We start from the raw sequence: 17295 nt of genomic DNA on the forward strand, positions 1-17295 counted from the left end.
AATGGTAGAAGTGATTTTTTGGACCGTGGTTTGTATGTCCAGCAAGTATGGTTGTCTTCAAAGGACAGCTGAAGATCTAGGAATTGAAGCTTGCTTTCATCTGGTAGCTCGTGGGTAAAGCTTAGTCCCTGAGATTGAGTAAGGAACGTGGTGCAGATATTGTTTACAGTTGAGTCATTTTGTTCAGGTCGTTCATGCAGTAGGACCAGATAATCATCAACATATCTGAACACCCGTGATATCAGGTTTGCTGGGAGCTTCTGGGCTATGTTCTTGTCACATTGGGCTAAAAAGATGTTACACAGAACTGGTGCCACGCATGAGCCAATGCATATTCCTTTTTTCTGGATATATGTGTTGTTGTTGAACGTCACTACAGTGGAGGTAAGGTAGAACTTCAGAAGCTAAATGAATGACTCCACGGAGATACCGCGCTGATTTTGGAAGGACACAGTTCCATGGTTCTCGATGCACGCACTAGTTGCCGCAAACATTTCCTTGTGTGGGACAGAGTAAAATAAGTCTTCCACGTCTAGCGAAAACCCATACCTCACTGTCGTGCCATCTTGTTTAAGGTGTTCTATCAATGTCTGCGAGTCGGGAATCAAAAAAGGATCGTTGATTTCAAGATTTTTAAGGTGGTCTAGAAGGAATCTAGACATAGCTCCCTGCCATGATCCTTTTTCTGTTACCACTACTCGAAATGGGCAACTTTCCTTATGAGTTTTTGCCGTAAAAAAACATTTCCAATTGGACACCTTTTGCCGCAGTAATCTGTTTTCTGAGTTAAGTCCAATCTATTGCAAAGTTGGAGACCTTTTGCTTTTATCACTTTGGGTTTAAGCCCTTCCAAGTAGTTAAAATTCTTGTCAATTTGTTAAATGTTAAAATTCTTGTCAAAACTACAGGAATCTGGGTATACCAGTTTTTTAATGTTCGATGTAGCAGAGAGCCTGAGCAGTCACAACGAATGAAGAAGAAGAGATAAGACACGGTGCCCGGCAGTGATACCCTACCAACACAAAGTATCAGACAACCTGAAACGAATAGCGTCAAAATGTGACGTACAGGTTGTAACATCAGCTCCTGACAAACTTAAAAAACTGTGTCCAAAAATCAACTCCCAGAACGAAAGACAAGAACACTGCTCAGTCCAGCACACACATAAATATATCAACTGCAACGTCAACATCGTTTACGAAATTCCGTGCACATGTGGGAGAGTGTACGTCGGTCAATCTGGGCGCTGCGTAAATGTGCGACTACGAGAGCATGAGCTTTCCCTGCATGCGTAACCGTCTGGACACTTGGCCATACATGCCAGAGACCATAAGTGCACTCCCCTTTTTAATCAAACGCAAATACTCAAACGCTTTCGGAGCAAGAGAGCCAGAGAAATTTTCGAGGCAAAAACTATAATTGAAAAAGGAGACACGTGCATTAGCACACCATCAATTTCACTGTCTGAGAAAGAGATAGGGTACCTCAACCTTTTTTCTTAATCTGGATGCTTTTCTTTAATTTTATTTTTCTATCAGTCCTAATTTTTCTCAAATAATTTTTAATCATTTTAAGTTGGAAAACAATTGGAGTCTTAATTTATCAAATCTCTCATTTTCGTCTTTCTCTTATTATGCATTAAACAATCAGTTGTTAGTAAGCGCTTGTCCTGTTCATTCTTTGTCCTGTCCTTGTCCTTTGCGCTTTTGTAATTAAGATGTTTAACCAACTAGCCCAACAGTTAATTTTAACTCAGTTGAGAAACTGCCATTGGAACCTGCATGAAACAGGTGGCTCAGATCAGTACTCAAGAACCGAAATAAACGCGATCACAACGCCGCCATTCCTCCCGCAGTGGCCACTACGGGAACTGCACGGCTCTACGTATTCTTTCAGGTCGAGTCACGCGAGGGCTGCTCGCGCCATCTCGCATTAGCGAGCAAATCGCTTTCGATAGCATCCGCTGTTACTGTTCAAGTGTGCTCTGACGAGCAACATTTGCGCCGAAACGTATACAGTAGAACGGGATTCAGGGCTGCCAGCGGCCGCGCCGGGATCAATCACCAAAGTTAGGACGCACACAGGTCAGGACGCGCTACCTGAAGTCACCAGTGAGGCATGGCTGTATAAAAACAGAGTTAATTGTCCCGCAAAACCCTGTAAACAGAACTTTTATGAAACATCACTCTCTTGGCATTTTGTGCTTATCTCCAATAAAATATCCCACTAAAAATCTTTTTCCGCTTGTTTTTGCACAAAAACATGCTTTCTAAAAGCTCATAGGGGACACAAAAAAGAAAAAAAAAAGATTGAGTTGCCATTTCGGCATTTCGAGCCCGAGAGTTTCGGTCCTCTGGCTCTAGCAGTAGCCATATAAAGCAACTTTCATGTTTCAAGTCGTCGCTAAAGGGTGGCGCTGTTATCGTAATTAGCTCGGTCTCGGTGGACACCAGCGGTTCAAGTTTCAAGGGTGAGTTTGCCAACTCTTTGTTTTAGTAACGTTGGTTTGGCCTGTTAAGAAAAGTCGGGGTACATATTTAATTATAGTGTCTTCCGGCGTCTGCAATATTTTTGCTACAATTTTCCTTCACCACGATACTCCTCTGCAGTAACTTGGCATGACGATCCCCAAATACGCAGAGGCGATTAATTTCACTTATGTTATCAAGCCTTGTCCTCTCTTTTCTGCGAGCGAATACGTAATTTTTTTGTTTGAAGCAAGAACTTATTCGCGGCTCGTCATTAGATAGTTCCGCTTGGACGCGGCTTGATCGACCGATCAAATTTGCCAATAATTCCCTCCAACTTTCCTTCGTAGCACAACATACAGTTGCACGAAAAACATACCTTGTCGGCCTTCTGCTCTAAACTTGAAAACCGACCGCGGCGTAATAGGCGACGCTAGAGCGAAATGAAGCCGGCCATCTTAGAAATATCTGAGCATAATATTAGACGTCAGATATCACCGGTTCATTTGCGTGCTTAACGTCATTATAACGCCCTTGTTTGAGCGATATCTGACGCTGGGACCTTGCCCATCAAGTTTGGTCTACGTCGCCATTTTCCGAGGGCAATAGAAACTTGGAGGAGGCTTAAGTTTCGCGTTTAAGAGAAGGACACGTCAAGCGTGCCTTGCGTGGCGTAGTCAGTAGCGTGTCTGCGTAGCAACCGCCGGGTTGTGGGTTCGAATACGCCTAAAATTCTTCAAATTTGTTTCTCAGTCAAATCAGTACTTTATGAAGTAAAATATTTGAGACATGCGGTCGACGTTTAATAATTCGGATTGCATGCCATATTTTAATTACATTCATTCCAGCTCGATGCGACTTTGACGTGAACTTTGGGGTTGTTTGAAACCCGCGCAAATTCATGTGGTTGTGGCCCTGTCGACCAATCAGGATTTTGGCGTCACGCCACCAACGCCGGCTTTTCTGCGACACGAGCTCCTTAAAGCTATGTGTTACTTATTGTGACGTGTTTATAAAACTGAAGCCGAAATTATTATCTTTACGTTAGTAAATAAATTTGGGCGATAAAACGAATAAATGTGGGTTTCATATTAGATGTCAGGATTCCAAATAGCTCCGAATTTTTGAAAATGCTTCATGACCCCTTACCACAAACTATTTTTACCAAGTTTGTAAACAGAGCTTTACGAGTTCATTTGATGTACATGCTGTGGAACGCTGGGACATGGATATATTTCAGAAACATTAAAAGGACAGCAGGCTAGATGACTTCTATCAGAAAAAAAAAGACTTCTTCAGCTCGCTCTACTTAGCTGGAAAACCCATCATTCCACTGGTCATCCTTGGCATGAGCAAAAATGCTCAAAAACCAACGCAAGGAAAATCTTTAAAGGCCACCCAGAAACTTCCGCGTTAAGTGAGATCGTAAGCACCGACTGCATAACTACTTGATAGCACCAACGACCAGGTTCTATCCGAATAATGCAACTTTCAACGTTTGTAGCGAAAGCGAGCTTCCAGCACCAAGTAACACGCTTTTAATTAACAAGTTAAGACCCATTTGGCCTAATCACATCACAAACGACAATACTTAAGCCAAACATCAAATTTAAAAGGGTGTGTAGTTCCACCTTATACGAAGAAAAGGACCGCTTACTCTGTAAGAGTAGAACATTCTCTATGTTTTGCTATCGTCAGTGGTAGACATGTTGATGCCGTTGTTGACAATGGTGAACCTAACATACTTGTTAATAAGTATATCGTGGACACGTGAAAGATACAGATTGGAACGCTCATCGAAGTTCACAGCTGTGTCGATACTGTTGGGGGACACTAAAAGTTGAGTTCCAGGGATATAAACTTATTGTGAAGGCACTCGCTGTGGAAGGGGTCAAGTTCCTGTTCATTTATTACAGCCTAAAATGGAGAGTATTAGAATGAACGTATCCTGGAAAGACGAGGTGACCCTTCACCAGGGTGCAAAAGTTCAGCCGGGGACTTTTTTTTTCGAACATCCTATTGTGAAAAGTGCTGAAGACATGGCTGCCCCCTGCCTGGAACGGCCAGGTGTCAAATATTGCACACCAGCGACTTTAGTTACTGGGTTTTCTTTACGCTACACGACACCTTCGTTGTACAAAAAAGCCATACGTCCCAAGAAAAACAAAATTAGCTAAAGCCCAAAATTCAAGGAATGCTAGATGCCGAGATCAACAGGTCATCGAGATCAACATTTGCCTCCCCGATTACCTTCGTGCCTTAACACCTAAACTAGTTGTGTCGCGAACCGGTCGAGGTTCGAGTTCAACCAGGTTTGACTTTTTCGAACCTTTTGTGGAAATTTCGACAAACCTTATATCGAGGTTCGACTCCTGTGCGCATGCGCGACAGGCTGGCCAGTTGGCTTCGGATTGGATGGTGATGGCTAAGGGATGAGTTAAGCGCATGCACCACTGATTGGTTATTTCAGTTAATGCAATAGAAAAAAATTAAGTTATTACCTTCTTCAGTGAATAGAATTGGTTTCTTTTAACTGCAATTGCTCATAATATCAAATAACCCTTTGCATAAAAATAAATCAAATTCACCAAGCCTAGACATGCTTGTATCAAGGTCTGGCCGAATTGTCCGCAAAGTCGAACCGGTCTAATCTGGTGAAAAGTTTCGAAGGTTCGTCGAAGCAGCTCGACCCAATCGAACTCCGAAAGTTCGACCTAAAAATCCGGTTCGACAAAAGTTCGCGACACCCCTAACATACTTTAGACGGCATATTCCGACTTCATAGCGATAATCGTCAAGTTAATAGCCAGGCTTAACTTTTCCCGTTGCCAATGCCACGTGTGGATGACATCATTAGTCATACTGGAGGACGCTCATGGTTGTCGAGGGTTGTTATCTGCGAGAGGCATTGTAACGCAATCACATATTTGTGACCCAGTTAGAGGTGTGCGAGTATAACCGTGGCTCACACTTGGATGAAGGAGCTCTGGAGCCTTGTTTCTGAAGATGACAAATGAAGTGTTCTATGACTTTTTGGGTCGTGCACCGTTTATATCAATGAGATTATCAATTATTCTCGAGCTCCATTACTCTGAAAATTAACACAAAGAAAAGTAAATTCCTTAAAAAAAAAGAAACAATAGCGTAGCTCGAGAGTTTCTCATGGTTTAACACGAAGCATTAAAATGAATTAATGCAGAACAGCTCAAAACCCAGAGAGCCCTACGTTTTACACTCACTACGCATTTTCCTCGCATGTTGCTGGACATTTTTGGGCGCTAGTAAAAACTATTCCACAAAGACAAAATGGCTGGCGGCACTGACTCAGGTTCATTTATTTACACCCTAAAATTCTGAGGAGTTCAAGAGGGTGTTTGAGTACCTGGTCAATGTCATCCCTTCTGATCCAGTTCTTGTACTGCCTGATTTGGAACTGCCTTTTGCACTTTGTATAGACATTTCACACAATGGCACAAGAGCCGTCTTTTATCAAAGCAACTTGACAGCATTGCCCAACCGCAAGGCAAGAGTAGTTGGCTACTACTCATTCCCGTTCTCCAAGAGCCAGGAAGAATATACCATGACAGAAAAGGAAGATCTAGCGGCGGTCTTGGCCTTAAGGAATTCCCAAAGTCACCTCGAAGATCGACATTTTAAACTTTTCAAGGAAAGCCAAGTTCTCACTTACGTCTTGAACTTAGCTCAACCGACTAGACGGCGGACCAGGGGGATCAGAGAGGTTCAACAGTTTGCGTTTGAAATGACCCATCCATTTGGAGGGAATCTTCCCGATGCAGATGCTTTCTCCAGGCTCGGCATTTGTATGGATACCCACGCCTAAAGCATCAATCATGTCCGATTGTGGGACGATACTAAGGACGTGAACTTACAAGATGGAAAGTCCCATGTGTCAGTGTAAAGATCCTCACCACCCTAAAGCTTCATCACGAGAGTCCTTGGTTTGGAAAACACCATAGGTTTTAAAGGACTCACTGGATATGTAAACGAAAGTTCATATAGAAGAGCATGAGGGAAAATGACACCAATTGTATCCGTAGTTGCCCCACCTGCCATTTATATAAGGCATATTGCCAACATCCGGCAGACGAAATTATGACTTTTGAGTACCCTTGACGTTCCCTCTGAGATCAATCATCTTGATTTTGCGGAAATCAAGAAGAGGGCAGGAGTCACGAAAATGCAAGCGTTTTTCGTCGTCATGAATAAATCCATGCTTGTGTAGTCTGCCGATGCTGACCGAAGAGACACCGACTCCGTCATTTCGCTGATGGAACGAGATGTAATTTTCTATACAAAGGCAATTGCTCCAAATAATTAACCAACCTTTTGCAGCAAGAAGTTCAAAGATGGGCGCAGGAGAGAGAAATGAACCTTCGATTTTCTGCTCTTTATTATGCTTAATCAGATTCCTTAGGAGAACACATTTTACGTTACATATCAAAGTTTATGGCAATTTAACCTGAGTTTACAGGTGGGTGGAAGTGCTTGCTTGAAGCAACCATCGCGCAACACAGCTCCCATACTGTTGGATTAGGATGTAGCCCTCACTTCGCCAAATGCGAGGTGAGCCAATGGTTGCTTGCCGATTACTTTCTGGCCTTGACTATCAAAATAACGTAATAAGAACTAAAAAGAATTCTAAAGTAGACATAAAAATGATCAAAAATAAAAAGAAATTACTACAAGCAACACTAAAGTGCAGTCGCTGATAATGAACCAGGCGAGAATATTTTAGAAAAAGCTTGCAAGGCCCCAACGCCGCCGTTTCTGGTCACTACATGGTAGCCAATACTTGCAGGCGATAAGTAATCCTCAATATTCTGTAATGCTTAGGATTAAACGAAGACGAAAGCCCCGGCTTGTGTATAGTTCCAAGAGGAAGACGAAAAAAAGCACACAAAAGTAGGCATAATAAAGGTGATATTAGTCTTCTTAATTATATAATAATAATATGATTATTAATAATGCGTTATAATAAAGGTTATGAAAACTTTATAACGGTATCTCGTGCGTACAATTCTTTTTTTTCCAATCGAGGTGTATTCAAGTTCCTGAATTTAGTTAAATTTTCATATAATACGAAGCACTGCATTTCCCTATATTGCAAATAAGTCTTATTATTCCTAGAATGTGTTTTTTTAAAATATATTCTTGGATTTATACCTTACATTACGGAGTCGTTTCGGGGGATCAAAAAATATGTTTTATTTTTTGGCATTGTCCCTTTCGCCTCTTCAATAATATTATGCATGCACTACTGAAAGCACCCGCATGTGTGAACTGTATCAGCAGGCGCATACTGTATACGCCCTAACCAGCGCAAGTACAGTGTATTCCAGCTGGCAAGGAAGTAGCGCATCGGGTTGCGAATCAGAGCGGTCTTGGTTCCGTTTCTTGGTGGGGGATGGGCATATCTGTCTGTAGGTCTCGGGAAATAAATGGTAATAGAAAATAAATGGTAATTAAATTGGTTGTGCAGATATCCCCTACCTTACGGTACGCACGGACGCACATACGCACGGATGAGCAGACAAATTCATAGGAGTAGGATTCTCCTAAAAAGCATGCCATGCCTCCTAACTAAAAAACAAGAACTTAGAACGATAGTTATGTCTGAATTGAGTACATAGATAATTTGGAGCACTGAAAAGCGAAACCGGCAAGAGATTTTGTTTAACGTTACAATAACATCCTATGGAGGTGATTGAGAATTTTATGGAAGTCTACGGAAAATGGCGTTATATTAGAAAACTGTACTCACTTTGTAAGAACACAAATCATGTCGGGGCTCACTCTGGTTTGATAAGACTGCTTCAGATAATCCAGATACGCGCTAGCATTTATTAGTTTGTTGCTACACAAATCTATAAGTTTTTGCGTCAGGTCGCTATCAGTCTACGAGAAAGAAGTTCATCAATGTGATAACAAAGCAAACCAGCACCAGTAAAAGCAGCAATTTGAATCTAAGGTACTTACTCTATTAATATCCGTAATGTCAAATTTTATGTTCACTTGGAGCTCTTTGTTTAAATTGTGTTGCGCCTGTAGATATATTTGGGATAGAATAATGTTATGCACAAATAACTTAATACACAATTTAATTGACTCACTTGAGGTCTCTTTCGTCTATTTCGTTTTTGTCGAATGCAATACAATACCAATAAAATGTATTCTTTTTTTTAAATACATTTCGCTTGGAACGAGTAGTCCAAACATTTTATTATTTAGAACAAAGAAGGTGGCTGCGGTGGAAGCTTAATTCTTTTTAAAAGGAGCGTTAGCTTGATTTATTGGTGCCATCAAATATAGGAGAAATTATTTGATGAAGTAATACTTATTCGCAACAGAACCTAAGGCCGCGAGTGAGGAGGTGTACACTGAACATTTTGAAGCAACCTTATTCTGAGGAAATAGGAAAGGACACAGACAGAAGAGAAGGGGGACGTCTCAAACACAGATAAAATTGTGTTATGAACAGAACCCCTCATATAAAGATTTAACAAACTGAAGGAAAGGGAAAGACCACAATAAACATTTAGCTCTGTTTGGGACGCTTTCCTTCTCTTCTCTTGGTGTCCTTTCGTTATTCCCAATCTTTAATATGTACGGCGCCTGTATTACTTGAGGCATTTATTAGGTTAGGGTGGGAGTTTGTCTGTGTATGATCATCTTTTATCCTTAGATACTATCGGAGCTTAATCTCATAAATTTTATTCTGAGCCGTATTAACTAAATGTAAAGTAATTGTGTCACATTAGTTCAAAAACGACAATTGGATGGCCCTCACTGCACCCGCGTTCTTAAGAAATTCTGAGAGGGCGGTCGACTATCACAGGTTACGTCTGAAAGCATCTTCGTACACCGTAGGATAACACAAAACTCGATCCTTCCGTGACCTTTGTATTGCCAATGTTGGACGAATATATTCGTAAATTAGAGAGTTATTTCTTTTACTAACAAAGTTTATGTGGTTTCAGTAGCTCTGTCATTAATAACAGAAGTGCGTTTTCTAATCAACAAAAGTGAACATATATGCCTTAATAAGCAAAAAATAATCAATGAAATTTTACAAGGATTCTCGGTTGCCGTTTTTTAAATGGAATATGCCACAGAAATTTCGGGGCAACATGCTTCTCTCGCATATTATTCTGAACGACCGAGCCGCTGTCGTTCCCCGGCCCCCGAAAACAAATATATGCATTTTTTTGTACAGTTATCAATCACATGGCGCACGAAGCGAAACCTTTTATGGTCTGCGACATTTGGATTTTCTTAAAGTTTAGCAGCTGCTGGGCTCTAATGAGATGCTAAACTGCACAGCGCAATGTATATTTTGACTTTCACAGCCCCTCTCCCTCCTCTTGCTTCATAAAAGAGATTAATACAATATGAGGATTTCGTTTTCAGAGTATTTTATCACTGCTTGATCAGAGTCACAAGAACAATTAAAGCTCAATTTTTTTTTTAAATGGGTGAGCACCGCGCTAGCTTTTTTTGTGTTAACAATTCTTAAATCACGGAGCCTAAGTTTTTATTACAAACCTTGCAGAGTTGGTCATATCGCTTTTAATAAAACCATGCTGGGAGGTATGTTACCTTTTCTTGGACACTACTCAACCATTTTCCAACTGTAGAATTCCGTGCTGCTTCTTCTGTTGAAAATGAGTTCCCATCCAATAGATAGGCAATCGTAATCCTCGTTTCACGCCTGCCTAAAATAAAAAAAAAATTACCCATACAAATAAAAATATGCCTTTCATTTAATTTGCATAAACCCGTGAAATAGGCGAGTAGTTTTAGAGGCAATAATAATATTCGGGTTTGATGGCATAATCGGCCTTTCTAAGTAGAAATATGATTACGCAAAAAAGAATGTTTTACGATAGCCGTTAATTACGCGGATAATTTTACCTTATGAGCAGAATTTCTTGGCAGAATAACAATAGGTCTCAAACATACGGATAGCCCTCAAAAAGAAGTCTTTTTTTTAATAAATACACGTTTAGGCCAGTCATTCCGTGCCGGAATGACTGTGAGCAAAGACGTTTGCGGAAAGTGCTCCGCCCAGTTTTTCGGCCGTCAATAATTCCTGGCTTGTAGTGGCATCTGCAAGCGCCATTTTCACTGTAAATGCCTTAATGTCTAAGGGGATGATTACGGCTTCTACATGTCCAGCGGAGTGAGCACGTACAAATGTGCTTCGTGTACCTATTAGATCCGAGTAGTTCGCGTGGCGCCCCCTTACGGCGAACCAGGGTGACGTCACGGCGAGGAGAGAATTTTTCCCCGACTCGCCCCGCTCGCCCTGTGGAGGCTGTGACGACGCTAGCTGTCGGCGCGCTCGTTTTTATTTGTTTTTTTATGCGCTTGTTTTTCGTAGGAAGTGTAAATTTTTATATGTGCCTTTATTGAGGTATGGCCTATAGCTACAGGCGAAACTTCAACCAACATTGTAAGCACGGTTGACAGGGCAGGCGACGCATGAATTACGGTTAGTATATGAAGATAAAGAAATATGGCCACAATTGCAGGAGCATCACTATAGATTTCCATCTCGCACAATACATGCTGCTGATGGTCTGAATGAATCGGCAGGTTATGCATACTTTTTTTTTGTATCTGTTTTTAAACAAGATCGCCGAAACAGAAAAGCTGCATGCTGCTCGAGCAACATACTAAATACAGTCTGGGCCATGGGGAGAGAATCACAAGTAAGACAGCCCAAGTGCAGGGGCAAAGTAAAAAAAAAAAAAAACAAGGAACATTTCCTTTGCTGAATTCGGATATTATTTCAATGGACTACATGGGTGGTATCTGTGGACTTGTTTATATCAACCCTCAAGTAATGTATAACAAACGTAAGTGAAGGTGTCTAGCTCGTTATTAGTCCCTTAAGCCCTAAAATTGAGATTTTACTTCAATCGAACTGTACTGAAGCTAAAATACCAGAAGCTTTTCTCAGGCAGACTGTAGCCCTTCACAGGTTCCACATTTTCTGCTACTAGTGCTGCACCTACCACTGGACAGCCGTTCGAATGCTTGCTTTTACTTCTGTTTTCCTCTGTTGTCGGAGCGTTCTGCTGTAGGGAGTTTGGAGGCTGAGGAAGTTTTTGGGTACCTGCGGCAGTGTCTTTTTTAATTGGAAACGACAATTCAAACTAAACGGTGTATTTTCCGAATACCCAAGGCTGGAATAAAGAATGTCAGGAAAAAGTATAAACATTCCAAATTACGGCGCTATTGCGGTGCATATTTTGGGCAGTTAGATACATATCATACAGGCAAATGGGGTTAATTCGGCCGTTTTTGCTGCTACCATACGAACTAATTTCCAGTAATTGTGCATTAAAAAAAATAAAACATGCCTGCGCACGGGTATGAACTGTATCATTAATTCACGAAAAAGCTACATTTATGTAAAACAACCCTGTTCCACGAGCGCTTCAAAGATAATCAGACGCGAACCTTTAAAACGTCTGCGAACCAGCGCATGCAGAGTGGCAGCCCAGAGTCGGGGTCGCGAGCTAAATTGACGACCACCCAAAGGCCCATGATATAAATGCCACTTCAGATGCCTTGAAAGCGGGATGTAACCTCGTCCTAAATCATGAACATGCAAGGAACAGAATTCCAGCGTCTGAGACACTTGCGCCACCGCTTCACCGGCCCCTCGCAGGATTGCCTTGTGTCGTGTGGACGGACGGAGAGGTTCATCAGCAGAATTGCCTCCGCCGATAGCTTTCGGGATTTGTAACCCAATTTTAAAGGTAAAAGGGACAAATAGGCTTATGAAAGGTACGGAAGCACGTCAATATCGGCCTAACTCAACGTCCTCTACACCGGGTAAACGAAGTCCAGCTCCTCGACGAGCTTGCGGCACACAACGCCAAACCAGGAAACCGGTGCTGGGAAGCGAGCCGATGCGAGATCGCGGAGCGGAGTCCTCTCCCTGACGTCACGGTACACCTCACCCAATTAGGGCGCGGCGACCGGAGCGACGCTTGTGTTCGCTCTCGGGGCTAATAGCGCCGTGACCCGGACAGTGCTGGGATTCTCGATAGCAAGCCTACCGTAGTTTTCGTGAGTGCTGATGGCGAAGCTCGTGGGGACCGGACGCTACTGGGCAATGCGCCTACGGACTCGGCGGGCTTTGAACAACGCTCGTACGAAAAGTGGACTAACTCATCAGTACGGTTCGATTCCTTCGCGATGGCAACGCTGCCCTTCGAGGTGATCTTCAAAAATTGAGCCTACGGCTTTCGGAGCTGACGCTTGCCACGCCTGACGACATCGACTCCAGTGAAACTACTTAAAGTAGGCGCACTTACGTCAAAGTGGCACGAAGCGCCGTTTCTTGTGTTCGTCGTCCTCAATCAAGGAACAAGGTGGCCGCGCCAAGCTCCGCTGGGCACCACCAAAACGCAGCCGGTCCTCCCACCCCCGCCGCGCCGAGTTCGGGCGATGTCGAACAAGCGGAAGTACTGGAGCAACCGGGCGATGGTTACAAGGTCGTCAATTACCGCAAGCGTCGTCCGCCACCAGGAATGGGCGCCCGCAAGAACGCACGTGTGTCTTCTGTGCCTCGACCACCTACCAGGCGTGCCCTGTTCGTCTTGAGGCTACATCCGTGTACTACATGTGAAGAGCTAAGTGAACTTGTGTCCTCCACTTTGGAGCTGGGCTCTTTCCCTTGCAAGAAGCTTCGTAGCAAATATGACACGTATGCTTCGTTTCATGTAAGCACCACCGTTGATAACCTTAGTCTTATCAACGATGCTGGCCTGTGGCCTGAGGGGTGCTTGATTAGGCCTTTCTGGGGGTCCGCTCGTAGATTCTGCATCTTCTGAGCCTTGAGATAATGCACCATAACACAATAAATAGCTCACAAATTATCAGAATGTGCGTGGTTTGCGGACGAAGAGCCTGATATCTTTTTTACATCGGTTTTGGCCTCAAATTTTGACATTTTATCTATCACTGAAACTTGACTAAACAGTTCTATATCTAGTTCTGAGTACTTTAGTTCCGATTACCAGGTTTTTAGATGTGACCGGGATTCGACAGGTTCCTCCTACACCCTCGGGAGAGGCGTACTTACGGCTGTACGGAAATCCTTGTCGTGCTTTCGGCGGTCTGACCATGAGATAAATGAATGCGTTTGGATTGAAGTTCGAATCGCGAACGGACCAAATTTGCTTATCGGGCACTATTACTTTGCGCCTCATTCTGCTTCTACCATGCAAGGTTATGCTCTCAGCCACATCTCTAATGCGCCCGATTTTTCTCATTACAACGTTTTCATATTAGGGGACTTTAACGTACCTGGAGTTAACTGGGATTTGAACATGTACAGTGCAAATTCAAGCACTGGATGTGAACAGGAGCTACTCGATTTCGTGAATTTGAATGGTTTTCAAGAAATGAGTCGTGCTGTAAGTGCTGCCGGTAACGTCCTTGACCTGTGCATAACCAACATTGGAGCGGTCTCGCAGAGCGTTGTTTCCTTTCCAGTCGTTCCTGTTGACAAATAGCATCCGCCTTTTTCAGTGATGGTCTCATTTTCCTTTACTGTCAGATCGGATGTGCGGGCTCCGATGTTTGACTATGCCCGTGGTGACTGTAGCATCGGCCAAAAGAAGGCGGCCGAGCAAGCGACCCGAGCCAGCCGGTAGCAAACATGTAGTGGTCGTGTTCCGCGGTTTTCTGCCTGCTCGACTTAAGCAGCGCAATCTTTTATTCGCATCATGACGTCAGCGTTTCAGCAGCAAAACAAAACATACAAGAGTTGGCAAGGTTGCCGACGCGATACAGCATCTCTCCCCCCTTGCAAAAAGTTAACTTCAATGCAACATCTAACTTCTAAGCATTGTGAACTTCAATCAAAAGAATGTCTATTTCTTGGCGTAGTCTTGAAGCCATGCTGGTTGTCGCCGTTCTCGAGTCGACTCCCTCGGTTGCGGCCTGCTTTGATCTTCCCCCAGCACTTGCTCCCCTACAGGCTCTCCTCCGCCATTCGGGGGTGTCTCAAGCAGCTCCACGTCCTCGGCCTCATCTGAAACTTCGAAAGCACTAAAATCTCTCGATACGCTTGTCGAGGGAGATGACATGGGCTTGACTGGACTCTGCGTATCACCTGCAGGCATCTGCGGTACACTTGACAACTTTGAAGCTTTCCACGTGTGGTGATCTTCAAGAATAAAGGAACTTGGACCCTTCTGTCCCACAATGTTTTGTGGCTTACTGTAGGACAGGTCACCTTTCTTGGCGATAGTGGGTTTTTTCACCCTCACAGAGTCGCCTGGTTGAAACTTTGTAGTCTTCGCACCTCTCTTTCGGTCCGTATACCCCTTGCTGTATTTCTGCTTAGTCTTCACTCGCTCCCGTAGTTTGGCCATCTCTGAACTGGGGTCACCAAAGAATCTTGAACTAGGCCACCCAACGATGTCCAGCATGGTCCGTGGGGCACGACCGTGCAGCAGTACCGCCGGTGGCACACCTGTCGTTGCCTGGGGCGTACTCCGATAAACAGCAAGGTACTCCAGTACTGCAGTTTCTAGGAGACGTTGCTCCAATGATGCAAGTTGAACGATGTCCTTTAGAACCCTATTGAAGCGCACTATTTGCCCGTTACTCTGGAGGTAGTAAATGGAGGAACAGGAGTGCTTAATCCCTCGCTGTCGAAGAAAATCTTCGAACGTAGTTAGACGTCAGTTGTGGTTCATGGTCGGTCACAAGTTTGTCGGGGTATCCTTCACGGCTGAAGACCGCTGTCAGAAACTTCATCACCGTTTTCGATGTCACGTTCGAGACGAAACACACCTCTGGCCAATTTGAGTAAAAGTCTATTAATGCTATTGCAAACTTACAACTCTCCTTGGCCCTTCCGAAGGGCCCGACGATATCCAACGCCAGCTTTTGCCAAGCACGTTCAGGCCATGGAATTGGCTGCAGGGGTGCCACTGCAGGTTTGGCGGATTTGTCGGCCGACTGACAAATATTGCAACAGTTGATTGCTTGCTCCACTTGCTTATCAAGTCCCGGTCACCAATACTTGTAACGAAGTCTCTGTTAGGTACTAACAATGCCGGGGTGGCCTTCATGCGCAGCTTCCAGTAGCGTGGAGGTCAGCGAGACCGGAATTACCAAGCGCTTATCCCGCAGCAGGAGATCATCCATGACGGCGAGTACATTCCTCCCGGACAGGATAGAAGGGCAGAAGCTCAGAGCTGAGGTTGCGTTTCGAAGGCCACTGTGCTTTGACGAAGGACATTACCAGTTGAAGCATGGAGTCTGACTTGACCGCTTCCTGTAGTTGCTGTTTCGTCACGCAAGAGGATACCAGAGATACAATCTCTTCTCCCTGTTCTTGAAGCCCCGGTAAAGGTAGCCGCGAAAGTGCGTCCGCTACCTTGTTGTCACTCCCGCGACGGTACAGCACGTCGAAGTTGTAATGAAGCAGGCGAGCTGACCATCTTGCAATGCATGTCGACCGGCGACCTGTTCTTCTTGATGACAGTAGGGTGACCAGGGCCTGGTGATCCGTACAAAGCTCAAATTTCCGTCCCCACAAAAAAAAAAAAAAAAAAAAAAAAAAACGTGCCAGTACTTGCATGCTTAGACGCACGCCAGGGCTTTCTTGTCCCCAACCGAATAATTACGTTCGGCTTGAGTTAGCGTTCGGGATGCGAAGGCAACGGTGCGGAGTTCGCCTTGAAATTCCTTTTGCAACACGGCTCTCAGTCCGTGCTCTGAGGCATCAGTGGTCACTACCACGGGAAGTGAGGAGTCGAACATATGTATGGCTCTGCAGGTAGAAAGAAGTAGCGTCACCTGACGAACGTTGTGCGCCGCCTCTTCATCCCAAGAAAATCCGACACCCTGCCGCAGCAGCTTGCGCAGAGGCTCCATAATGTCCGCATAGTGGGGCAGGAATTTGGTATAATAGCCAACGAGTCCGAGGAATGAACGTAACTCGGTGACATCGTTAGGCTGCGGTGCATTGACGATGGCGTTGACCTTCGACTGGAGAGGTGCCAATCCCCTGTGACTGACGACATGTCCCAGGAACGTAAGCTCCCGGACATTGAAGACGCACTTGTTGTTAAGACGTAGTCCTGCAGTAGTGATGCGGCTGAGGACCTCTCGAAGGTTCGAGGTGTGCTCTACCTCTGACTTCCCGTAGACGATGACATCATCGATGTAGCAGAGTGCCCCCTTGCATCCCTTTAGTAGCGCTGTCATCATCTTGTGGAACGTAGCAGGAGCAGATACGAGGCCAAAACACACCCGCCGAAAACAAAACAGACCCTCATTAGTAACAAAGGTCGTGAGGTCCCAGCTCTCCGGTGTCAACTCCAGCTGGTGATAGGCCGACGCTAAGTCGATTTTTGAAAAGTGGGTTGCACCAGCCAGCTGGTGCAGGAGCTCCTCCGTGTGAGGTCGAGGGAAGCCATCGACAGTGATGGCTTTGTTGGCTTCACGTAAGTACACACACAGGCGGATGCGGCCATCTTGCTTGCGAACGACAACAATGGGTGAAATCCATTCGGAAGCGTCCACGCTTTCAATGATGCAGCATTGCTCGAGACGCCGTAGTTCTGCAGACACTTGCTCTCGAAGAGCTAACGGAAGTCGGCGCAATTTTGCTTCGACGGGAGGCACGCCAGGATTGCGCTTGACATGGTGTGCAAACCCTTTAACAAGTCCAACTTCATCCACGAACAGATGGCCGAATTCTTCACGGAATTCCATCGGAAGACGCGCAAAAGTGGTACTTGGCTGTGCAGACATCTGCAGGCATTGTAGG

General features: G+C 44.5%; 1 protein-coding gene across 1 annotated transcript in view; it reads right to left on the bottom strand.

Annotated features, from left to right (window-relative positions):
* The window catches only part of LOC115331477, a 31596-nt gene that overhangs the window by 9240 nt on the left and 5061 nt on the right, over positions 1–17295 (bottom strand). Inside the window, exons 2-4 of the mRNA XM_040205866.1 lie at positions 10086–10201; positions 8466–8531; positions 8251–8384 (exon numbers count right to left, since the gene is read on the bottom strand). Coding sequence (XP_040061800.1) covers positions 8251–8384; positions 8466–8531; positions 10086–10201 — 316 coding nt within the window. The remainder of the gene's footprint in view (positions 1–8250; positions 8385–8465; positions 8532–10085; positions 10202–17295) is intronic.

The sequence above is a fragment of the Ixodes scapularis genome, unplaced genomic scaffold (genome assembly GCF_016920785.2).
Source record: "Ixodes scapularis isolate PalLabHiFi unplaced genomic scaffold, ASM1692078v2 PGA_scaffold4__175_contigs__length_147842914, whole genome shotgun sequence".
In the NCBI taxonomy this organism is placed as follows: domain Eukaryota; kingdom Metazoa; phylum Arthropoda; class Arachnida; order Ixodida; family Ixodidae; genus Ixodes; species Ixodes scapularis.